Below are 20853 nucleotides of genomic sequence, written 5' to 3'. Positions count from 1 at the left end.
AAACTCAAGTAGCATATTATGGAGGAGGTAATTGACAACAACATAGAAGAATAATTCATGGGATTGCTACTTGAAAGCCAAAGACAACGATAATCCTTTGTAAAGACACATGTATTCCTATAGTATGCTGGTCTTTGAAAATCATGATGAATATTTTTATCAAATTAGAATCCTTGTTAAGTAATGTAACATGGTTATGTTAGAGAAAAAAAGGGACAAAATTGTTATCAATTTTAATTAATGGGATCTACAACGAATCAAAGTAGGTCTTTATTTGATTAAAAAAAAAGACTTTTTCTGTTTAACATGATCATATTACATTCCTTACTAACATGAAAGGATTCAAATTCATTTTTAAATAAATGTTGAACATCTATTGCAAATTTTTCAAGTATAAAAGGCCTTAATTGTGTGTATCAAAATTGGTTGTCTAATTTTGTTGAAGTAATCATGTTAATTCACAATAATGTTTGAATTAATAATGTTACAAGGTTTATGAACTTGACATGTGGTTTTTAAAGTTACAAGTTCAAATAGTGATACTAATATGTTAAATGTGTTTAACAATTTGGAAAGATGAGCTCTCGCACTACAATATGCAATGAATAGAACCTAACATTATAAGGTACAATCTAGCAAATGACATTTATTTATAATAGCATAGATTTATCTAAAACATCCTAGTATTACAAGTAGATGAAATAAAATCATTTGTCCAAGATTAAGAAACAACAGAAAATATATAAAATGAGCATTTAAAATACTTCAATCTTGATATGTAATTATATATGGATTGACGCATGCTTGACACATGGATTGATTTAAGCATATACTATATGTATGTATCATGTCATACAAAAGGGTCAACAAAGACAAATGAAATGTATATGATTATTTTTTTTTATTATTACAATTTTCTATATAATGACATCTCTCAATAACTAAAATGTTCCTCATATTGTTTTTCAAACACATCTAAAAGGGAGAGTCAACACTTGTCATAGACAAATTCATCATTAACTTCAAACAAATACACACACACACACATATATATATATATATATATATATATATATATATATATATATATATATTGCATAGTTTTTAATATATTTTAACTATGAAATTGCTATAAGTTTTGTGCATTTTAGTTTTCCCAAAAAATAGTACAAATAATTTTAATTTTGTATGTATTTTAACATAATTTTGAATATATATATATATATATATATATATATATATATATCTAACTTTTTACCAAGTGCATTCTTAACAAAATCCTATAAAGAATTCTTAAGTTAAATGTTACAATTAATTAAAATATACTTATAATATAAAATATTTTTATATTATCAATTATTAGTTATTCATAAATTAACATTTAAAAATTATTGACTTTTATAATAAGTAATTAAATTTCTTTATCATCATAAAAATATTTTTAATAATTAATCTCCTTCATTATAAAATATCTATTTAATCAAACAATACATGTATTTATTATTTAAAAAATATAAAAAATTATTTAATATTTTCTCAATTTAATAGTTAAAAGAATTATAGGCATAAAAATAGAAAGATTTAAAATGATTTTAACTAATTCGAAATTTATATCTACAATATATTTTTTATTAATTGACATTTTAAATAATATATAATAAAAATTAATAAGTAATACGATTTTATTATAAATTATGACATTTAATACCATTATATGATTTTTAATGCATTAGATTCTATAATTTTTATAAAAATTAATATATATTATTTTTTAATATTTTAAGATATATGTTTAAAAAATACTATTAATTATTATGATAAAAAATTGAAAAAAAACTTCTCTTCTACAATTTTTCACTCACGTTAAAGTTACACATTTTTTTAAAATTTAGAAATAAAATAATATTTTTCAGAAAACACGTAAATTTTCTTACAAGTAAAAGAATTTATAAACCCAAATAATCGAAATGTATAATTTTTTTTGTCAACAATTATTATATCAAAAATTAAACCTTAAATATAAAATAATTAAAAAAATAATCTCCTGTAAAGCAAGAAGCAACAGCAGACAGCACATTCGAGGTCCCAAATAAAATAGACATAAGATTAGGTTGCTGTGTCAATTGTATTCTCTTTCACACACTCACACACACTCTCTCTTTCTCTCTCCTATTGCGGCTAGGGTTTTTCACTCTCCATATCCCTTCACCTCTTTCTCTCTGATCTGTGGATTCGTGTATGTGTCTGAGTTTGTGTAGTGATGGAGACGTTGCGGGTTTAGTGTGAAAGGGTTGGTAGAGACCTTTGTCTTTGGAAAAGTGCGATTGGGTTTAGGCTTTGTGGGAATTTGCTTTTGAAAATGGCAACTATGAACCCTTTTGATTTGTTGGGTGATGATGCTGAAGACCCTTCTCAGCTCATCGCAGCTGAACAGCTCAAGGCAGCCTCAGCTGCAGCCGCGGCTCCCAAAAAGGCTCAGCCGCAGCAGCGAGCCGCTCAGACTCAGCCCAACAAGCCGGCTCAGTTGCCTTCCAAGCCGCCTCCGCCGGCTCAGGCTGGTGAGCCTCTCAACTCTTCAAGTTTTTTATTTTTTATATTTTTATCTGACTTTTTTGTTTGTGGGGGGTTGAGGCGATATGAATCGAATTTACTTGGTGATATTCTCTTGAAAAATCTCGCCTTTACGATTTGTTTATGTTCTATTGTTGCACTAGATGAAGTTATTTTGTTGTGTGCTACTGCTTATATAGATGTTTTTGGTAGGTCATGTAATACTTTTGGGTTCCTTGGTTCCATGACTGTGTTTAGTTAGCTTTATTTTTTGTTGTCGTTGTTGTGAGTGTGATTATTGGAAATCTTGTATCTTCGGTGTCTACACATGCAGTTGATTATGATTTCATTTTTGTCCCTGTTTGTTACATATATGCATTATTAATGTTTTATTTTAGTGTACGCTGTGTATAATATTGGTTTTGCTTATGAAAGGAACTAATTTTAAGTGGTAACAATCTTGTCTAAGTTTTCGTACCGGGTTATGGATTTTTTATGCATAATGGGTGGGATTTTTCTTCTAAAGTTGTGGAGGTGTAGCTTGATAGAAGTTTTCAAGTTCAAAACACATTCTGCCATAGTTTGTGAGTCGATTCGATTATGCATTTGCCTATTGATCTCTTTTTCTTATTTGTAATTTGGGTATGTATCACTAGAATTAGAAGATTTGTGTGTATTTTTTTGTCAGTCTAGTTTATGGTGGCATTTGTTCTATGCCGATCCTGTTTTTACGTGCATTCACACTTTCTGCTTGTATCTTATTGTTAGTGAGGGAGGCTAGAAATGAGCCATCTCGGGGAGGCCGAGGAGGTGGACGAGGCAGCGGACGTGGATATGGGCGTGGTCGTGGTTTTAGTCGCGACTCTTCCAATGAAGAGAACTCATTCCCTGCCACTGGAGGTTCCGATAATCAGGGTCCTTTTGAAGAAGGAGATGCTGGGAAGGCTTCAGAAAGACGCGGGGGTTATGGTGGACCACGAGGTCCCTATCGTGGTGGTGGTCGTCGTGGAGGTTTCAGCAATGGTGATGCTGGGGATGAAGGACGACCTCGAAGAGCATTTGATCGTCGCAGTGGGACTGGAAGAGGGTGATGTTTTCACTGATGAATGATTTCTTTTTGAATTTCAGTTTCTGTAAATATTGATGTCCCTTGGTCTATCTGCAGAGTGGAATTTAAGCGTGAAGGTGCTGGACGTGGTAACTGGGGAACACAAACTGATGAAATTGCTCAGTAAGCATTCTTTCTGCAACTCAGTATTCTATCATTTTCTCAGTGATAATGCTTAAGTTGTTTCAAGGGAAATTCTTTGTATATAATTATTACTATCATTTATATTTTCTTTTCCTTCTAATTCATATTAGGGCAACTGATGAAGTTGTGAATGAAACTGAAAAGAATTTGGGTGATGAGAAGCCTGTGGCCGAAGAAGATGTAGCTGATGGAAACAAGGAGAGTCCTGCCAATGAAACTGAAGAAAAAGAGCCTGAAGATAAGGTGAAAGTCAAGCCAATAGTAGTTAACATACCAACAGAAGATGTGTGCTTATACATTATTAATAAATCAAGTTAAATCTTGGATTGTCTACTAAGTGCATCTCACCAAATTGATTGAACTACTTTTTTTTGCTTGATCATGATTATTTTTTTTTTGTTCAATGGTTTCCATGTAGCTGACTTCATCTAGTAGGAAGTTGTTATTGTTGTTGTATGCATTGTCAGAATTTGAACTTGATTTGGTCATTCACTATTTAGTATGACTTTGTATCTTTTCCTTGGTTATGAATTGTGTCCACTATTGCTGAACTTTGCAAGTGTCTGAAAGCTCTTCTATGTATTGATTCTGAGTAAGTACATTGCATAGCTGTGCTATCTGCACTTATGCTTAATGCTTACTAGGGGGATGTTGCTATTTCATAATGGTCTGAACTCTGATCTCATACATTGCATTTCCCTGTTCTCCTTGGGTGCAGTAGGACTTTCGTAGAACCTGAAAAAATGCGCAAAGTTGGTATCATTTGATGAAATTGTCAACTTTATATAGGTTCATTCTTAACAAATTATGGTCTTTTTACCACGGACTCTGGATTTTCTCATTGATTGTTACTACTTGCAGTCTACTCTCTAAAGTGCTCCTTTTTCCTTAGAAGATCTATATCATAGTTCATGTGATTTTAGTGTTCTGTATTTGTAATTTTATTAATCAGCAGGCTGTTGTTCTGTTCTTTTGTTAGGAGATGACTCTGGAAGAATATGAGAAACTGCTGGAAGAGAAAAGGAAGGCCTTGCAGACACTTAAGACTGAAGAAAGAAAGGTAGACATTAAAGAGTTTGAATCCATGCAACCCTTATCAAGCAAGAAAGACAATCATGACATCTTCATTAAACTGGTGAGAACATTTTGACGAACTTCTGCCTTTATAATTACATGTTGCTTATAATGTTTTGATAATACCTGCTATTATCTTTTGACAATTTTTATCTTCATTCCCAGGGGTCTGATAAGGATAAGCGAAAAGAGGCTTTTGAGAAGGAAGAGAAATCCAAGAAGGTTTGACTTTTTGAATTTGCTTACTCGGTACTTTGTATTTATAGTTCCACGATTGTCATTTTCTTCTGCTCAATTATCAAATGTTATTATTTTGTAAGATTTCTGGCAAGCATCCTGTACATTGCATGGTTTATAAACACATGTTAAATATAAATAAATATAAATCCAAAGAAAAATATTTAAAGAAAAAATATTTAATTGGTAATAAAAAGTAGATTAAGATGTAGCTAAAGTGTAGAATTTTTAATTTTGAAATTTTCAAAAGTTCTTTCTTTAATTGAATATTATTTTAATGTTTTCTAAATATCTTATACTCAATGTCAATTGATTCAATTTAATCCAATTGAGAAATTCGAAGTATTGATTAAAGTAATTAAGGAAACTAATTTCATTAGATAATTAATCATAAAGAAAAACTGATTTGACTGGATTCATAATGCTCAAGACATTTTAAATAATGATAAAGATGTCTCTACCATGTTTACAAGAATAAGTTGTTAATTGCTTCTGTTCCTTTCTATTCTATTCCTTATACTCTGCTTTCAAATTTTACCATTTTTGGGTGCCCTAGGCTTTGACATGACATGATGTCTTTAACACTACTTATCTCTTCGATTCCAAATGCTTTTTTATTTTATTGCTGTCATGTGGCACTTTAGTCATTTTTTCTGACAATAGAGTCCCTATGCCAATTGTCTAGCTATATATTTCTATTGTTTGTCTCTAAATTCAACTATGGGTTGTGTTTGGTCCAAGTACATCAATTTCTTTTTTTTTTTTTTTTTTATAAATATGGTGTTTTTTAGGATGCTTTAATTGTGTACATACGTTTGTGTGTGTATGCATGTTCCATTCTTTGATATTTATTAAACGCTGGAGTCAGTTCATAAAAATAGTGTCAGTAGAATTTGTTTCTCCAGTTTTTGGTTCATTCATCTGAATATATTATGTTGGTATTGATTCAGTTAATACTAATATACATCTTGGAAATCTTGCTTATAATATTCCCTTCGTGTACTTTTTTAAGCTTTGAATAATAAACATGTGTACATATTTTACAAAGCTAACACAAGTCATGTTAGAGACTAGAAATAGGCAAGCCAAAATTTTCCATGATGGTTAAAAAGGATGTTTTACCAAGGTGATATTTATTTGTGTTGATATCATTGTTTGAAGGTTTTATTTACATTCAGAAGGAAATTACATTTTTGCATTTACAGAATCTTCTAATGCTTCTTTATAACCTACAGAATTTTCTTTAATCTATTCCCAATTTTATTATCTGTACTGATTGAATTTTAGATAGTGACAAGTTATTGTGCTTTGAATTGAAAGCTTAAGATATCCTTGCTTGAAGTTGCTTATTATTCTTGATTTTATCCACAAAATTCTTTTGTTCCTTTTGTATCAACATTCCAGGTTGGCTTTCTGTGACAGGCAATGCTTTCCTTTTCTAGCGTATCCCTGTAAAGAGGGATTTTAAACAATAAATTGTTGTTCATGATCTCATAGTATGCTTTGGAACCTGTCAATTTTCTTCAGTGTGGCTGACTAATTTGGCATAATTTATTGGATTTCATATTCTTAAGTCTGTCAGCATAAACGAGTTTCTGAAGCCTGCTGAAGGGGAAGCCTACTACAACTCAGGTGGGCGTGGAAGGGGACGTGGCCGCGGACGTGGTGGTTATCGTGGAAATGCTACGAGCAATGCAGCTGCTCCATCCATTGAAGATCCTGGGCATTTCCCAACCTTGAGTGGCAAGTGAGATCTTCAAGAACCCTTCTGATATCCTGGTCCTATTTTGCAATTTTGGGTTCTCTTATTTGAACTTAGCAAGAAAAGAACTATGTTAATCGAATTTGCTGGATTAGAAGGGTCATTTAATTATATGACTTTAAAAAATGTAAATTTAGGTTCCTCATACGGTTCTGTATCCCTAGTAGCCTTTTCCCTTTATGCTTTACTTTATTGCATTTGACATTTTGGTGGTATATGGTGGCGGGTAAGACATAAATGTTGTTGAGTTTACCCTTTCATAGTTTGACATCTCAGTTTTGCTACCACCTTTGGTTTCTCTTATCCTATATTTTGGTCAAGATCCAGCATTTTTGTGGAGTACGTGGTTGGTGTGGGCGAGTGCTTGCATAAAGTAGAGATCATTCTAGATGGACCATGCCTCAGTTTTCCTTCCCATCCTGCACCATTTGTGCCCACTTGCATTGGATGGATTTCTTATTTTACAAAAGAGTTATATATTTTTTTTTTCCTGAATCAAAGATATTATTCAATTGCTCGAATCAGGAACATCTACGATATGAGGCTAATTCAACTAATTTTTTTCATGTGTAATTATTTTTCTTTTTTGTCAACTAAGCATTGTGTTTTGAATAATTAAAAATTAAAACGAGTCTTTTGAAATATACCTGACATGGTCCCAGTTCTTAAAAGGTCTTGAACACTTGACTTATAAAAATGAGCATCAACTTAGTTTTTACAAAATCAATTTGAACCATAAGCTAATATATATTTTATACCATAAATGTATTCATGTTAAAAATATTTGAATGACAATATAAACTGTATTCTTGAAAGACCATTTCTAATATTTAATCAGAGTAAATGTTAATTTTCTTTGGTCGTTGTATTTTCAAGATTAAAGAGAATTTGACTAAACTTAAACCAGAATTTGCACAAGTGGAGAATAAAGGCAAACTATGAATCAACACAGGCAAGCTTCCGTCTAACGCCTCCTAGTTGGAAGGGCTTAATTTTATTCCTTACTTTTTTCTATTGTTTGGCTGAGTTAAGGAAAAAAAACGGGAGAAGTTAGTCAGAAACCCTCTTTTTGCCGTGCTTTAGAGTGCATTCAGAAACTAAGCGTAATTAAGTACTCTATTATTTTATTTAATATTTAATCATAAAACATTTCGAAATAAACAGACAAGAACTTATTCTGATAAGCTATACTAATTAGAATAGGTTAAAATAAAAAATTGATGAAAATTATATACTAGTTTCATAAATTCTTTCACAAATAGACCAATCAGCTTAGACGAACCTTTTAAAATATAGGTGAAGCAATACACAGCAAAATAAGTGCTTTCCTTAATCTGGAGTTGTAGACATTTTTATAATATAAAAAATCTGTTCAAACTATAAAAACTCTTGTCTCCAACATCATGACAAATTCATTTTTAGTGTACGTTTGCAAGTAAAATGAGTCCAACTATCTCAAGTTGATTCATAGTGAAGTAGCCCTTTTTTTTTTTTGTCTTAGTGCCTTTATCTATCTATCAAAGTCCTTCTTTGTCTATAGCTTGAGTCAGTCCCCCGTGGTCTGCTTTGATTTTCTCTTAGAACTGAATTTCCACGAGCATAAATGACATGGTTTTAAAAATAATAAGCATGGATGGTTTCATTTAAACTCCCATCAAAGCTTTGTTGATTCTATAACGTAGTGTATATTTGTTGATGAAACGTGGAAAGGCTAAGAAAATAACTATCTATACCCAGAGCATGGATGTGCTGCTCTATGATACCACATTTTTGTAGCAATCGAATAAACAAAAGGTAGTGGTCTCAAATTGAAAGATAAGAGCATGAATATATATATTTAGCACTGATGAGTAATATACTTTGCACAAGCCATATCATTAAGTATATTCAAAGAATGGGATCATCTAAGGTCAGTTCCAAACCACCAGATAAATTCTGACATTGGTCCACTATTTAGTGAAATAATAATAAAAAAAAAACTTACATGAAATAGGTGAGAAACAGAGAAAAAGAAATGGATCAGAGATTCAGAATAACTTGTGGTTAGGAAGAGCAGCACCCCCCTTTCTGACCAACTGGCTGTCCCCTGATCTGCACTGTTGGAGGCCTTGCATTGTTTGCAGGTTGGCTTGCCATTCTACATTCAAAGTAAAGTTACTATCAGATAATGAGCTTAGAAGGAATTGGAGAAAGAAAATAAAAAGTCAATGATCTAGTTCTATACATAACTAGTCATAGTTTAAATTAAAGCCATCCTTAGGGAACAGGTGGAGGAAAGGTAAAACAGAAAAAACTATTTATATATACTGTGATTTGTGCATTGTGTTTTGTTCATCCACTTGAATATAGACTTCATATAGATAACTCTAGCTCAAACATGTGTGACAACCCTTTCATTCTAATATTAACTTTTGTCATTTTGTATTGTGAAGGACTAGCTAAGAGAACAGAGTAATTTTCGAGACATTTTCTTATACAAGGGGTGGGACATTTTTAAAGAGATAGTATTGTTAGCTGAGAGTTGTGCTGCAGACTGGAAAAGGAAATATATCGGATCTTCATAATTTGGCCTCCAAAATTATTTCTTATGTGGTCAAGTGGCCATGGCTTTTTTGCCTATTTCAGTCCATCTCCTTATGACATTTGAGTTATTCAGAGAAAGGGTAACTATGATCTAGATGGGAATGGTTAGAATACCACTCTAGTGACATATCCATGCTAGCCCAATGTTTGGGAATTTTCACCTTCCCAAAAACTTGTGATAGAATCTGACCATATCCAGTATACTCAAAACTAAAGAATGTTGGTATGAGCTACAATATAATTTTTCTTCTGTTATTTGTTACATATGTTTTCCTGAGCACACATTAAACTTCTGCAATTTTATTGCATATCTACTGTTTAAATTATAAACAGGAATGTATACCTATTCTTGATGGAAGCAGCCATTGCCATGAAAGCCTGTTCGACATTTGTAGCATCTTTTGCACTTGTTTCCATAAAAGGTATGCCTATTTCATCTGCAAATGCCTGGCAACGAAAAGGAAACATAAAGATAGGGTTTGGGTAGCTGAAATAGGAATACGAGTAAACTCAACAACAGCACTAAGCATGAACACAAGCTTGAAACTGTTTACTTAATATGAAAAAATAAAATTCAAGGCTGGGTGTATAATAAAGTAATACTTTAGCTGTTTCATATGACACAGCTCTATTTGCTGTCAGATCACACTTGTTGCCAACCAAAAGTTTGTTAACATTATCACTTGCATAGCGGTCAATTTCGCTGAGCCACTGCTTCACATTATTGAAGCTCTCTTCATCAGTCACATCATAAACAATCTGCCAGAGGAACCAGTCAGTCAAGCAGGCAAGGATCCACTTAGAAAGGGAAAATCTATATTTAAAAGCTTATGCCAAGGAAATCAACACTGACAATGATCCCATGTGCCCCACGGTAGTAGCTGCTGGTGATTGTCCTAAATCGTTCTTGCCCGGCCGTGTCCCACTACATAAAAAATCAGATCACAGAACAAGGTAAGAAAACAATCTGTCAATACAACCATGAATTTCAGTGACCCACTTAATCTAGAAACATGATTGATTCAAAGAGGAAGTTCTTAAAAGAAAAAGGTAGAAATGATCAACAAACATTTTAAACCAAAATGTTTGCACGACGAAAAAGTTTAAAAAAGATAGATCACGCTCACGGAGGATTGAATATCAATAGATAATAGAGGACAAAGCTAGTTAGATACATACAATCTGGAGTTTAATGGTCTTTCCATCCTGTTCAACAGTACGTATTTTCTACAAAAAATTGACAAGAAACAATGAGTTTAGACACTGATTCAATCAGTTCAAGCAAAAACTTTGCAAAGTTGTACTCACAAAATCAACTCCAATGGTGCTTATGTAGCTGTCAATGTAAGAATCATCCTGTAGCATAACATAGAAATTATCACAGGTTAATCCAGATTACTGTATTAACCCACAATGTACAATCTCCAAGAACCACAATCAACCAACATGTAGAGTGAAGCCATTTGTTTAAGAAAGTGACATAACTATCATGATCTCTGAAAGGTAGAACAGATGACATAGACATATTTTATGAGTTATAACAATAGCTGAATAGCAGAATATCTAGTTTACGAAGGATATTGCAAGTGAGGTAAGTTGGGTATGCAGTATGCACAATTTAAAGTATGTATGATATGACATGCCATTGCTAATATTTAATATTCGCCACAGGGAAAAAGAAAGAAGAAAGATTTTATGTAATTAAGCTTTTACAAAATATTAGTACAAATAAGACTAAACATGCGGTAAGGGGCCTGGGATGCTATGTTCCCTTGATATTTTCATATTTTCTGCTCTAGCATCAAGTTCCTATCAAAATATCTAGCAAAAGTGCATTCAATTTCCTTGAATAGTTGTAGAACATACTGGGCAGCCAAGTGATAAACCAACATGTTTGCAACCATTCTGTGCATAAGGAGAGCGTACATCATTACACATGAGGAGAAAGGGAAAATGATCCAGAGAGAAAAGGCTAATCCACTAATTCATTATTTCAACTTCGTTTAATTACAGAACTCTAACACAATTAAAATTTTAAACAAAGAATAAAACATGTAGCTGCTAGCTATCACATATTAAGATGTCGCAGTTACAAAGTTATCACATTTAATTGAAGAGTGCCCAAAGGATGCTATTATTATTTAGGATAAGAGATGTAACTCTCTAAGAGAATAGAAAAACAAGGTAAAATGAAAATAAAAAAATTACAAGATCACATAATGGGAAATAAAACCCAGTAGTAGTCGCAACAATAAAATAATTAAATAAAAAGCATCTGAAAGCTTACAGCAAATCTCAGCAGAAGACAGGATTTGCCAACACCAGAGTCTCCAATAAGAAGGAGCTTGAACAGATAATCACTGCAAAGGATAGCCACAGCATATTAATTAATTCACTTCAAATAGTTTTTGAATCAGCATCAGAAGCAACCATTTCTTGCTCTTTCACACACATCAAGTTAACAACTAAATTGAAAGCCAATTGTGAAGTCTTGATTCTTGAAGATCTATAAAGCAATATAACACAAGGCATAACAACGTAGCAACGTAGCAACTGAGCAAACACTCTCTTGTATCCCCTAATTTCACTGGTTTAGCATAGTTTGATGATTCCTTCAATGAATTGCCAATCAAATCATTCAAGCAACAAATTCAATTACAATACAATATCAGCAGTTCATTTCTCAATCCAGTTAGTGCATGTTTGATTTAACTTATCAAGGAAAAATAATCCCTTACTTTTGTCAACTTACAGAATTAATCCCAAACAAACATGCACTTAAGCATTATGATTAGGGTATTGATCCACGTGACGATAAGAACGAAGGAAAAATGAGCATAGAAACACAAATGACTCTTTCAAATCAACAAAAGACAAGATCAGGGTAACTCTGCACCTCAAAATCAATCACAAAAGCAAAAAATCACAATGATCGCTGCAGAACCCTGATTAACAAGTAATTAAACTAAAGACAAAAGGGTCAAAATTTATGAAAGCCAATGAATCTAGGGTTACACGACAACGAGATTTGATGCTAACAGAACCCAACCAATATGCACCAATTTACTAGCAACCAACCCACCCTTTTAACACAGAACATAAAAAAAGCAAAAAGGAACGAACTTCAGAAAATCAGTGACGATTAAAGGGAAAAGGGGAAGAGGTATATAGAGGAACGTACTATTCAGGATTCATTTGCAGTGATGGAAATGGGGCCCGAGGATTCACCGGAGATCGGTGTGATGTCGCCGGAGATTGGTCCGGTGGCGTTGATTCACCTTGGAATAACAGAAGATTCGCACCAAGGAATCGAAAGACAACCTCGTTGGGTTCGCTTGTTGCTTCTTCCGAATGAAAATCGCGTGGAAACGTCACAAATACGGTGACGTATTTGTAATGGTAATGGTCGGGGGGTAGATCCAATCCAATTAAATTGACCCCAACCAGAACTTTAATTATTGCCTTTTCTTTTTAGAATAACATTAACTTTGGTTATTAGGATTAATTTTAAGTAAGAAAATTTATTAACAAATATTTATTATATAAAAATTTAAAATATGATAGAGAAAAATTAGTATTATTATTTAAAATTTTAAAAATAGATAATCATCTTAAGTAACTCTTTAGTTAATTAATATAATAAATTTTTAATTTAATTAATTCAAATACAAAAAATAATATTTTGGATCAAAATTGTTTATTTTTATCATTTTAAGATTTAATTTAGCAAATATAATAAGATAAAAAATCATAAAATATAAAAATTTAAATAAAAATTGATTTAATAAAAATATAATAAGCTCTCATCTTATTATTCATTTGATGCATGCTAGATTATTAGAATAGATAGCATTATAGTATTTTTTTAATTGATATAGGTCTTTTTTGTAAGATAAAATAAATAAATAAATAAATAAATAAAATAAGTCTATAAAATAAATTTACTCTACCATATTAATTAAATAAACATAAAAAATAAATATAAAAAAGTTATCCTATTTTATTCTTTTATTTTTTTTTTTCACGAAATAACCCTTTAATTAATGCTAGATGGACTAGGTCGTTGATCAGCACTTATTATATTCTATTTATACATAAAGTTAAGAAGGCAAATATGTTTGATGAATGTAGATTCATGGAAAGGCAAGAGTATATATAATAGCAAATATATGAATAGGCTGTGTAACATGAACCAAAATGACTGGAGGCAAATATTTAAAGTGGACTCAATCCATTAAATACATACAATGTAAAAGTTTAGGATCTTGTTTATTCAGTATAGCAGTTTATAAAATAAAATGAAAAAAGAAAGGCATCATATAACTTCCCTAGGGTGAAGAGCAAATTGTTGAACCCTTTGTTATTCTCCTTTTATGATATCATGTCATGCTGTAGTGTCATCATTAAAATTACATATGGAGTAGTGTAGTTTAGATAAATGTTATCTTGTGATAGGAGGTTAGCAATGCATTAATTTCACAGTAAGTAAGTGTCTACATGATGACCATTAATCGTGTGTAATAAATAAATAAATAAAACTACACACCTTTAATTTATCTTTTGTTTTGCTCCTACCACCATGATTTTTCCTCCAAGCAAATCACTTTGAGAAGCTATGTCTCTTCTTTTGAGTAAACTAAACAATAGAGATTCAGAAGTGTGGATTCATAAATTCACGTCCATTGAGACCCTACCTTTCATGTTATAGGAGATGCATGAATCCAGACAGGTACGTCCTAATTTCCATCCGTTAATTTTTGGTTAAATTCACAGAGAATCAGAGGGGACCCTGCACTGCCAATGCTTGTTATATATAATCATTTTTGCGTGTATATATTTATATCACAATTAAAATAATACGTAAAAATATTTTTTTTAAATAATGTAAAAAGTATGTTTCCTTAAAAGAATAGTCTGAGGGTTAACAGGGACCTTATAATAATAATAATAATAATAAAACAGGGTATGTACGTGTCGAGTTGAGGAGGCTCCTCGAAAAAAGAGTGAAGAATGGTGCATTTACGCGTCGCGTTGAGAGGGCCTCTTCGAACAGGTGGCGGCAAAGAGATGATCCTCGTCTTTCTCCTTTTCCTTTTTCTTCTCCGAATGCTTCTTATTATGCATAAAGAAACCTTATGAGACGATTTGGGAGAGAGAGAGACACATCGGAAATAAAGAAAAGAAGAAGATAGACGAAGGGAAAACACGGGTACAATTTTCATGCATTGCTTTCTTTGTTAAGTTTTTTGTTTTTTGGATAATTACCCGTATAAGAAAAGCATTTGTTCGGTGTAGTTTGAGGACTCTCATATTGATCGACGTTAATCATCATTATTAACGGGAGGTAAGCATTTTTCCATCCTCAATTTGCTATGATCTTTAAACCGCATAGCTCTAATATTAAATTTGGTCTCCTATTTTAAGTCTTAATTATCTACAAATTCTTCAATATGTCACAATTTGTTATACATAATTTGAAGTGGTCACACAGTTTTTTTTTTAATACTAGTTATTGTGTTCGTATGTCAGGTTGTAATTAACTTGTATAAGAATAACGTATCATGGCATGGTGATAGAGAGAATATAAAGTACCGTTCGACTCTCACTGCTCAAGTCTTCTAAAACTTATAGTGTGGTGTTATTGCATTCGCATGCTTTTATTTATTCCAAGTACATATTGATTAAGTAGCCAGGCAAACAGAAGACAAGGAAAAGAAAAGCATACATGATACATATATGTCTCGATGCATCTTTTTTTTATCATTTTATAAAACTAACCCTCACAGAATGCTATTGATATATTAAACTATATATACCCTCAAACTTTAACCCTTGGAATCTATGGTTTCTACATCTTCAAAGTGTCAAGAAACCTTCCCTTTGCAATATCATTGCTTGAGATGAAATCCAGAAATTCCCTGAAGCAGAACTCCTTGTAGGACTTAGGGTGCTGGTCATCAACAAGTTCAAGTGCTGGACCCATCTTTCTATCCATCGCAAAGCTATGAAGACTCACAATGGAAAATCTCTTCTCATCCCCATTAACTGTTGCTCGGTGAATCACACTCTTGTATTGTCCATTGCTGAGAACTTCCATTTGATCACCCAATTGCACCACAAGAGCTCCTTCAACAAAAGGAACAGGCACCCAGTTGTTGCTTTTGTCCTTGATTTCTAGCCCTGAACGGGTTTGGAGGAGCAATGTTATGGAACCGTAATCAGAATGAGGGTGGATTCCCAAGGTGAGTCCCGGTTCTGGACATGCAGGGTAGCAGTTCACAGCAAGTGTTTGTGAGCCTCCATTGATTTCTTCATGTAAGTAACTACGGTTTAACCCCAAGCTTTCAAAAATTATTGCCAATAGTTGATTTTGCAGGACTTGAACAGCTTCTACATACTTTCCCATCTTCTCCCTGTCAACATTGTAGATATTTAACTTTAAGATTTTTTTTTTCCACATCTATTTAGTTATATCTTCTACTTTATACTTTTCTTCTTTTCACTCATTTCACACCCCACGTGTGGGTGTGAATTAATAATTACCCTTAATTTAATAGCAAGATAATGATATAGACATGAATGAGAAGATTTGGTGGCAGTGGTTAAATTGTTTGAATTAAATTAGTTAATTTGAAATGGATTTAGAAGACATTTAGACGTTAGAGCAGTTACTAGTTAGATTTATGAAAATTACTTATATTTTTAAGTTTATTCTAGTAAGTTTAAATTCAAGGTTATGAATCTGCTCCAACTTAATAACAACTTGATGCACTAGAGGGTAATTATGTTGTTTATGCAAATATGCAGAACTTTGGCATTTGAAAAGGTCTACATTAAAGCATTTGAAAAATTTAGAATTAGTACCTGTAACTTGATGGATTCGAAGGCCACATATGAATCCAATCCAATATTGGATGAGAGTAGTGTTTGATGAAATCTCTCCAGCAGAAAACTTCATCCCGAGATTGATTAAGGCTTGTTCCATACCTTACAGGTTTGTGCACATCATCAGAAAATAATCGCATCTTTTCATCATTAGGGAGGTTGAAGAACTCTTTTGCCACTTCTAGGGCTTCATCCATTACTGATCGGTCAATCCCATGGTTAACAACCTACAAAAATGTAAGTAATCTGTAAATTTAATTATTTAGTTTAATGAAAGTGAGCTTAGAAATTTGATGATGCATGATAGCAAGAACAAAGATGGTTACAATTCCACTCGGAAGAAAAAAAATAAAATGAAGGCGGGTAATTTCATAGAAGTAGTGCAAAGAAATAGTAGTGCTTATTTCAAAATTCTAAACAAGGGTTTTTTTGTTACTTCTCTAAAACTACACACACACACACACACTCAGCTTCTTTATATACAGACACATTCATTAGCAAAGTTACATGATCTGCCAATTGGGCAAGTGTTATACCACAAATTGTGGCATAGAAAAAATAATAATAATTAAATAGCCCTACAAAATCAAAATTGCTACTACGATTGGTTTGAATAAGATATATCGAATTAAACAATTGCATAAAGTTTTGTAGTCACTTTTCTAAAATATATCGGCTCCTATAATTAATAATTGAATATATATATACAAATGTACATGTGTATGCTTCGTGTGTCTTCATTAGAAAATGTACAAATTGAACAAGTGTTATACCTGAAAGAGACCAATCTCCTTGCAGGCGACTCGAATTTCGTTGATTGTTTTAGATATGAGAGATTGATCACGCAAAGTAGACAAGTCTATAATGGGGAGGGTGGTGGAGATGGGAACATGAGGGCTCGGGCGTTGTGATGGAGGAAGAACATAACGTTGAGGTATAGAAGACACACCAAGTTGGTCAAGACTCATAGCACTAGTAAACGAAGAAGCACAATCTCCTTGTTGCCCCATTATTGTGATCTCTTTTGTTAGCTAAATTTTATTTTCAGTGATATTGTTTGAGATATCGAGCTAATCACTGGGTTCTATTTATAAGCGTTCTAGTGGATATGTGCATTCATTATAGTCCTCAATCCATATTTCCTTAAGTTGTTCACTTACATTGTACATGCAAGAACGAACAAGAAAGATTTTTGTTCACAAATGAGTGTGTTTATTATATTAAATGGTACTTGAAGTAGGTCTGAGTGATGGGGAGTGAAGTCAAAAGGGGAAGAAGAAAAGAAGAGCTGAGTGATGGAAGAATTGTTGAATTAATCCAACATTTTTCCGGCGTTAGGGCCAGTGGGAATGGGTGACTTGTTTGGACATTTTTTATTGGATAAACGTTTCGGCTTTGTACATATTCTATAAGAAGTACAAATACATGCTTTCTGTAGCACAATAGGATACTCGAAATAATGGTTGTCTTGTTTTGACTTTCTATACAATCAGCATGTGCCACGTGGACTCTTTCTCATGTATGTCTGTGTTTAACCTTAAATTGAGTGAAGTGAAATTGATTTTTAATTGTTAAATATGTTTGAAATATCTGCATGATTTTTTTTTTAAGCAAAGGAGAATTCAAAATTTATATATATAGAAAAAAAACTAACACTTATTAAAAAAATAAAAACTAAAAACATAACTAAAGAAACAATTTTGTAGATTTAGATACTAATTTACTAACAAAATAGTTTCTTGTGAACTATTCTAAAATTTATGATTTCTTTTTCATCTAAAACACTACATAAAGACTATACTATATTTATTAAAACAATTAATAAACATATTCTTTTTTTTTAATTTGAATTATATAATTTTTGTTAAAAAATATAATAATTAGTTTTATAATTTTGAAATAAATGAGTTTTATAAAAATGATTCATTTGTCAAAGTCATTTAAAAGAGAGAAATAGGAAAAAAAATTATAATGAATATAAATAAAAAAGATAATTATAAAAAATGGGTGTAAAATAATGGTTGATATTTTTAATTGGAGGAACTCATGGATGATTTTGTGGGCCATCTTTATGGTTTATCTTGAATCAGAGATACCTATGACGAGTGAATTGAAAAATAAAAATATTCAGAGATGAATGTGTACCTTATATTCTTCCTCGAAATTATCCAAAGCACCGATCTTTGTTCAAAGTTCATTCCCATTTGGCCCAAAAAACAGGTCAAGGGCAACGTATCTAATGATAGAACTCTGCTTGACCAAAATAATAATAATAGTAATAACCATAGAACTCTGGTTGTTGCGGCTGTTTTGAATATTATTTTCCTTTTTTCCTGGTTCATGAATACATTGTTTTCAAGCATCATTCTGTTGTTTTTATTAAGTATACAATAAAAAAAAAAACCTAGCATTTATTAATAAATAAATTTTGTCATGCGTTAGAACTATATTTTATCAATATAGTTTTTAATTATTTAATATACATATAAGTTTACATTAATAGTATTATATTTTCTATGGACGATTATATAATTTTATTATTACTATAGGCACTTCTTAGTCTTACCTTGTTTTTCATTATCATCATAATACCTTTTTTTTTTCGAATTTTTTTTGTCATTTGTAGAAAAGTTTGAAAACCCATTCAATCCTTATTGTTTTGTTTGCCTTTTAGACAAAATTGCCAACATGAACTGCTAACATGAACAAAAAAATATAGAACTCTGTCATGTGGCAAAGACAACGAATATTAAATCTAAAATGGAAGTTAAATGATAAAAGTATGTTTTTTTTTTAATTAAAATATTTTTAGTCAAAACTTTAAGGGAGAAGTCATAAAAAAATAATAAGATTGACTAACAAAAATATATTGCTAAACAAAGTGATTAGGAAAAATTGTTATAATGTTGAATAAAGTTACATATGAATTCCTGACATAAAATTACTTTCTATAATTCACTTCTCACATGAACAAAATTACCAACATGTATTGTTAACATCAACAAAGTAATGAAGCTTTTGTCATGTGACGAAAGCAGTTGATATGAAAATTAATATAAAAGTTAGAAAATAAAAGTATTTTTATTTAAATTATTTCATTGAAAAATTTAAGATTTTTTTTATTATCAAAATACAATTAAGATTAAGTTATAACAATTTACTAACAATGATAAAAGCATAACAATTATAATTTTTTTTGTTTTAAAATATTTGACTAACATGTCAAAATTGGTTAAGTATATGTGTATAAATAAACCTTTAATTTATGTTTTTAAACTTTAAGGTGAACGTAAATACCTTTGAGCATTATTATTTTAATCAACTTTTAACACTCAAACTTCACAATTTTTTTTTTGTTATTTCAGTAGAAAACTTATTATTTCATTGAGTAAAACAATTTAACCTTTACAAAAATAAAATTTTGAATATATATATATATATATATATATATATATATATATTTGTCAAGTTGTTGTTTTATATAATATATTTATAAAACTTTGATTCGCTTTATGTCAATGTTATAGTATAAATAAAATCATCAAAGTATTATTAGTAAAATATATAAACACTATAAAATTATAAATTATTCTACTTTGACTTGGTTTTTCGTTGTTACTCTGAACTAATAAAGACCATTTACTTATAATATAATAGTTTGTAAAAGGTTTCAATAGTTTTAATGACCTGTTTGTCGGACCTATGTAAATATACAATATTTTGTTACGGTTTTTGGTATCTTGAGTGTACATGCATGTGTGTACTCAAGAGAGAAGACGGTTTAATAAAGGAAAATATTCTATGTACTATTTGGGGGGGACCAGTTAAGGGTGTCCTTTTTACATTTTGGACATATTTTTGAAATGTATATTTATAAAAAATTATAACAAATAAACAAGTGATAAAAATAATTATATACAGTGTAATTTTTAGTTGTTTAATAATGAAACTAATTTAATTAATACACTCTCATTCATTTGATAATTGGGGTAAATTTAATAACATTGCCCCATATCAGTTCTCAAAATACTACATTTATTGGATAGGGGAGCCAAGGCACGAAATTGGTAGAGGATGAAAATGCAATAGGAACATGAGCTGAGAAGGTTCAAGGCATGCATGAATAAATAAAAACATATCTAAAAGGAGAAATAAGAAAGGAATAGTACTCTAGTTAATTCATATATATGTATTTTCATTTGGGACTAATTATAAAGTGAAGCATTTTTGCTTTACTTTTATTCAAACTAGTAGTTTGTACATATGAATGCTCACACCACTAAGAATTTGCCACCTAGAGTAATGTCCCAAGCCACACCCCTTGCTATTTCAACTAGAAAATCTAGTTACTTTTTCCAAGTATACAAAGAAAATAAACTAATACCTTATCAAAATAAGACCAACTAATAACTAAGACACGATTTATACAAAGGAAAAACAAACAAGCTTACAACGTAAGATAACAGAAATAGAATAATACAAGAACATATTATTTAAGTAGTTCAATGCT

General features: G+C 31.3%; 3 protein-coding genes across 3 annotated transcripts; 1 reads left to right on the top strand and 2 right to left on the bottom strand.

The window, feature by feature from the left end:
- Positions 1-2075: 2075 nt before the first annotated feature.
- LOC113861776 (RGG repeats nuclear RNA binding protein A-like) lies at positions 2076-7443 on the top strand. The gene is made up of 7 exons (XM_027494804.1): positions 2076-2558; positions 3319-3637; positions 3716-3781; positions 3913-4045; positions 4782-4937; positions 5042-5098; positions 6688-7443. Exons 1-7 carry the CDS (start codon positions 2360-2362, stop codon positions 6862-6864), a joined length of 1107 nt encoding a protein of 368 aa, XP_027350605.1. The 5' UTR covers positions 2076-2359; the 3' UTR covers positions 6865-7443.
- A 1243-nt stretch (positions 7444-8686) lies between these two features.
- On the bottom strand, positions 8687-12861 carry LOC113861779 (ras-related protein RABD2a-like). Its single transcript, XM_027494806.1, has 8 exons — positions 12640-12861; positions 11746-11818; positions 10767-10814; positions 10638-10685; positions 10312-10383; positions 10062-10217; positions 9802-9905; positions 8687-9012 (listed from the first exon to the last, which is right to left on the bottom strand). Exons 1-8 carry the CDS (start codon positions 12651-12653, stop codon positions 8919-8921), a joined length of 609 nt encoding a protein of 202 aa, XP_027350607.1. The 5' UTR covers positions 12654-12861; the 3' UTR covers positions 8687-8918.
- A 2445-nt stretch (positions 12862-15306) lies between these two features.
- Positions 15307-17353, bottom strand: LOC113861778 (flavanone 3-dioxygenase 3-like). Its single transcript, XM_027494805.1, has 3 exons — positions 17117-17353; positions 16323-16570; positions 15307-15871 (listed from the first exon to the last, which is right to left on the bottom strand). Exons 1-3 carry the CDS (start codon positions 17351-17353, stop codon positions 15307-15309), a joined length of 1050 nt encoding a protein of 349 aa, XP_027350606.1.
- Between the last annotated feature and the right edge of the window lie 3500 nt (positions 17354-20853).

Source organism: Abrus precatorius, unplaced genomic scaffold, assembly GCF_003935025.1.
Source record: "Abrus precatorius isolate BTA unplaced genomic scaffold, Abrus_2018 Scaffold3, whole genome shotgun sequence".
NCBI classification, from domain to species: domain Eukaryota; kingdom Viridiplantae; phylum Streptophyta; class Magnoliopsida; order Fabales; family Fabaceae; genus Abrus; species Abrus precatorius.
The sequence above is the reverse complement of the archived record's forward strand: the minus strand, read 5'-3'. Positions and strand labels throughout refer to the sequence as shown.

Coding starts and splice junctions, on each gene's coding strand:
- LOC113861776 (XM_027494804.1), top strand. CDS start 2,360: ATGGCAACTATGAACCCTTTTGATTTGTTGGGTGATGATGCTGAAGAC. Junction 3,782..3,912: donor CAAACTGATGAAATTGCTCA/GTAAGCATTCTT, acceptor AATTCATATTAG/GGCAACTGATGAAGTTGTGA. Junction 4,938..5,041: donor ATGACATCTTCATTAAACTG/GTGAGAACATTT, acceptor CTTCATTCCCAG/GGGTCTGATAAGGATAAGCG.
- LOC113861779 (XM_027494806.1), bottom strand. Junction 10,815..11,745: donor GTCTTCTGCTGAGATTTGCT/GTAAGCTTTCAG, acceptor GTTATGCTACAG/GATGATTCTTACATTGACAG. Junction 10,218..10,311: donor GTGGGGCACATGGGATCATT/GTCAGTGTTGAT, acceptor TTCCTCTGGCAG/ATTGTTTATGATGTGACTGA.
- LOC113861778 (XM_027494805.1), bottom strand. CDS start 17,353: ATGGGGCAACAAGGAGATTGTGCTTCTTCGTTTACTAGTGCTATGAGT. Junction 16,571..17,116: donor AGGAGATTGGTCTCTTTCAG/GTATAACACTTG, acceptor ACATTTTTGTAG/GTTGTTAACCATGGGATTGA. Junction 15,872..16,322: donor TCGAATCCATCAAGTTACAG/GTACTAATTCTA, acceptor CAATGTTGACAG/GGAGAAGATGGGAAAGTATG.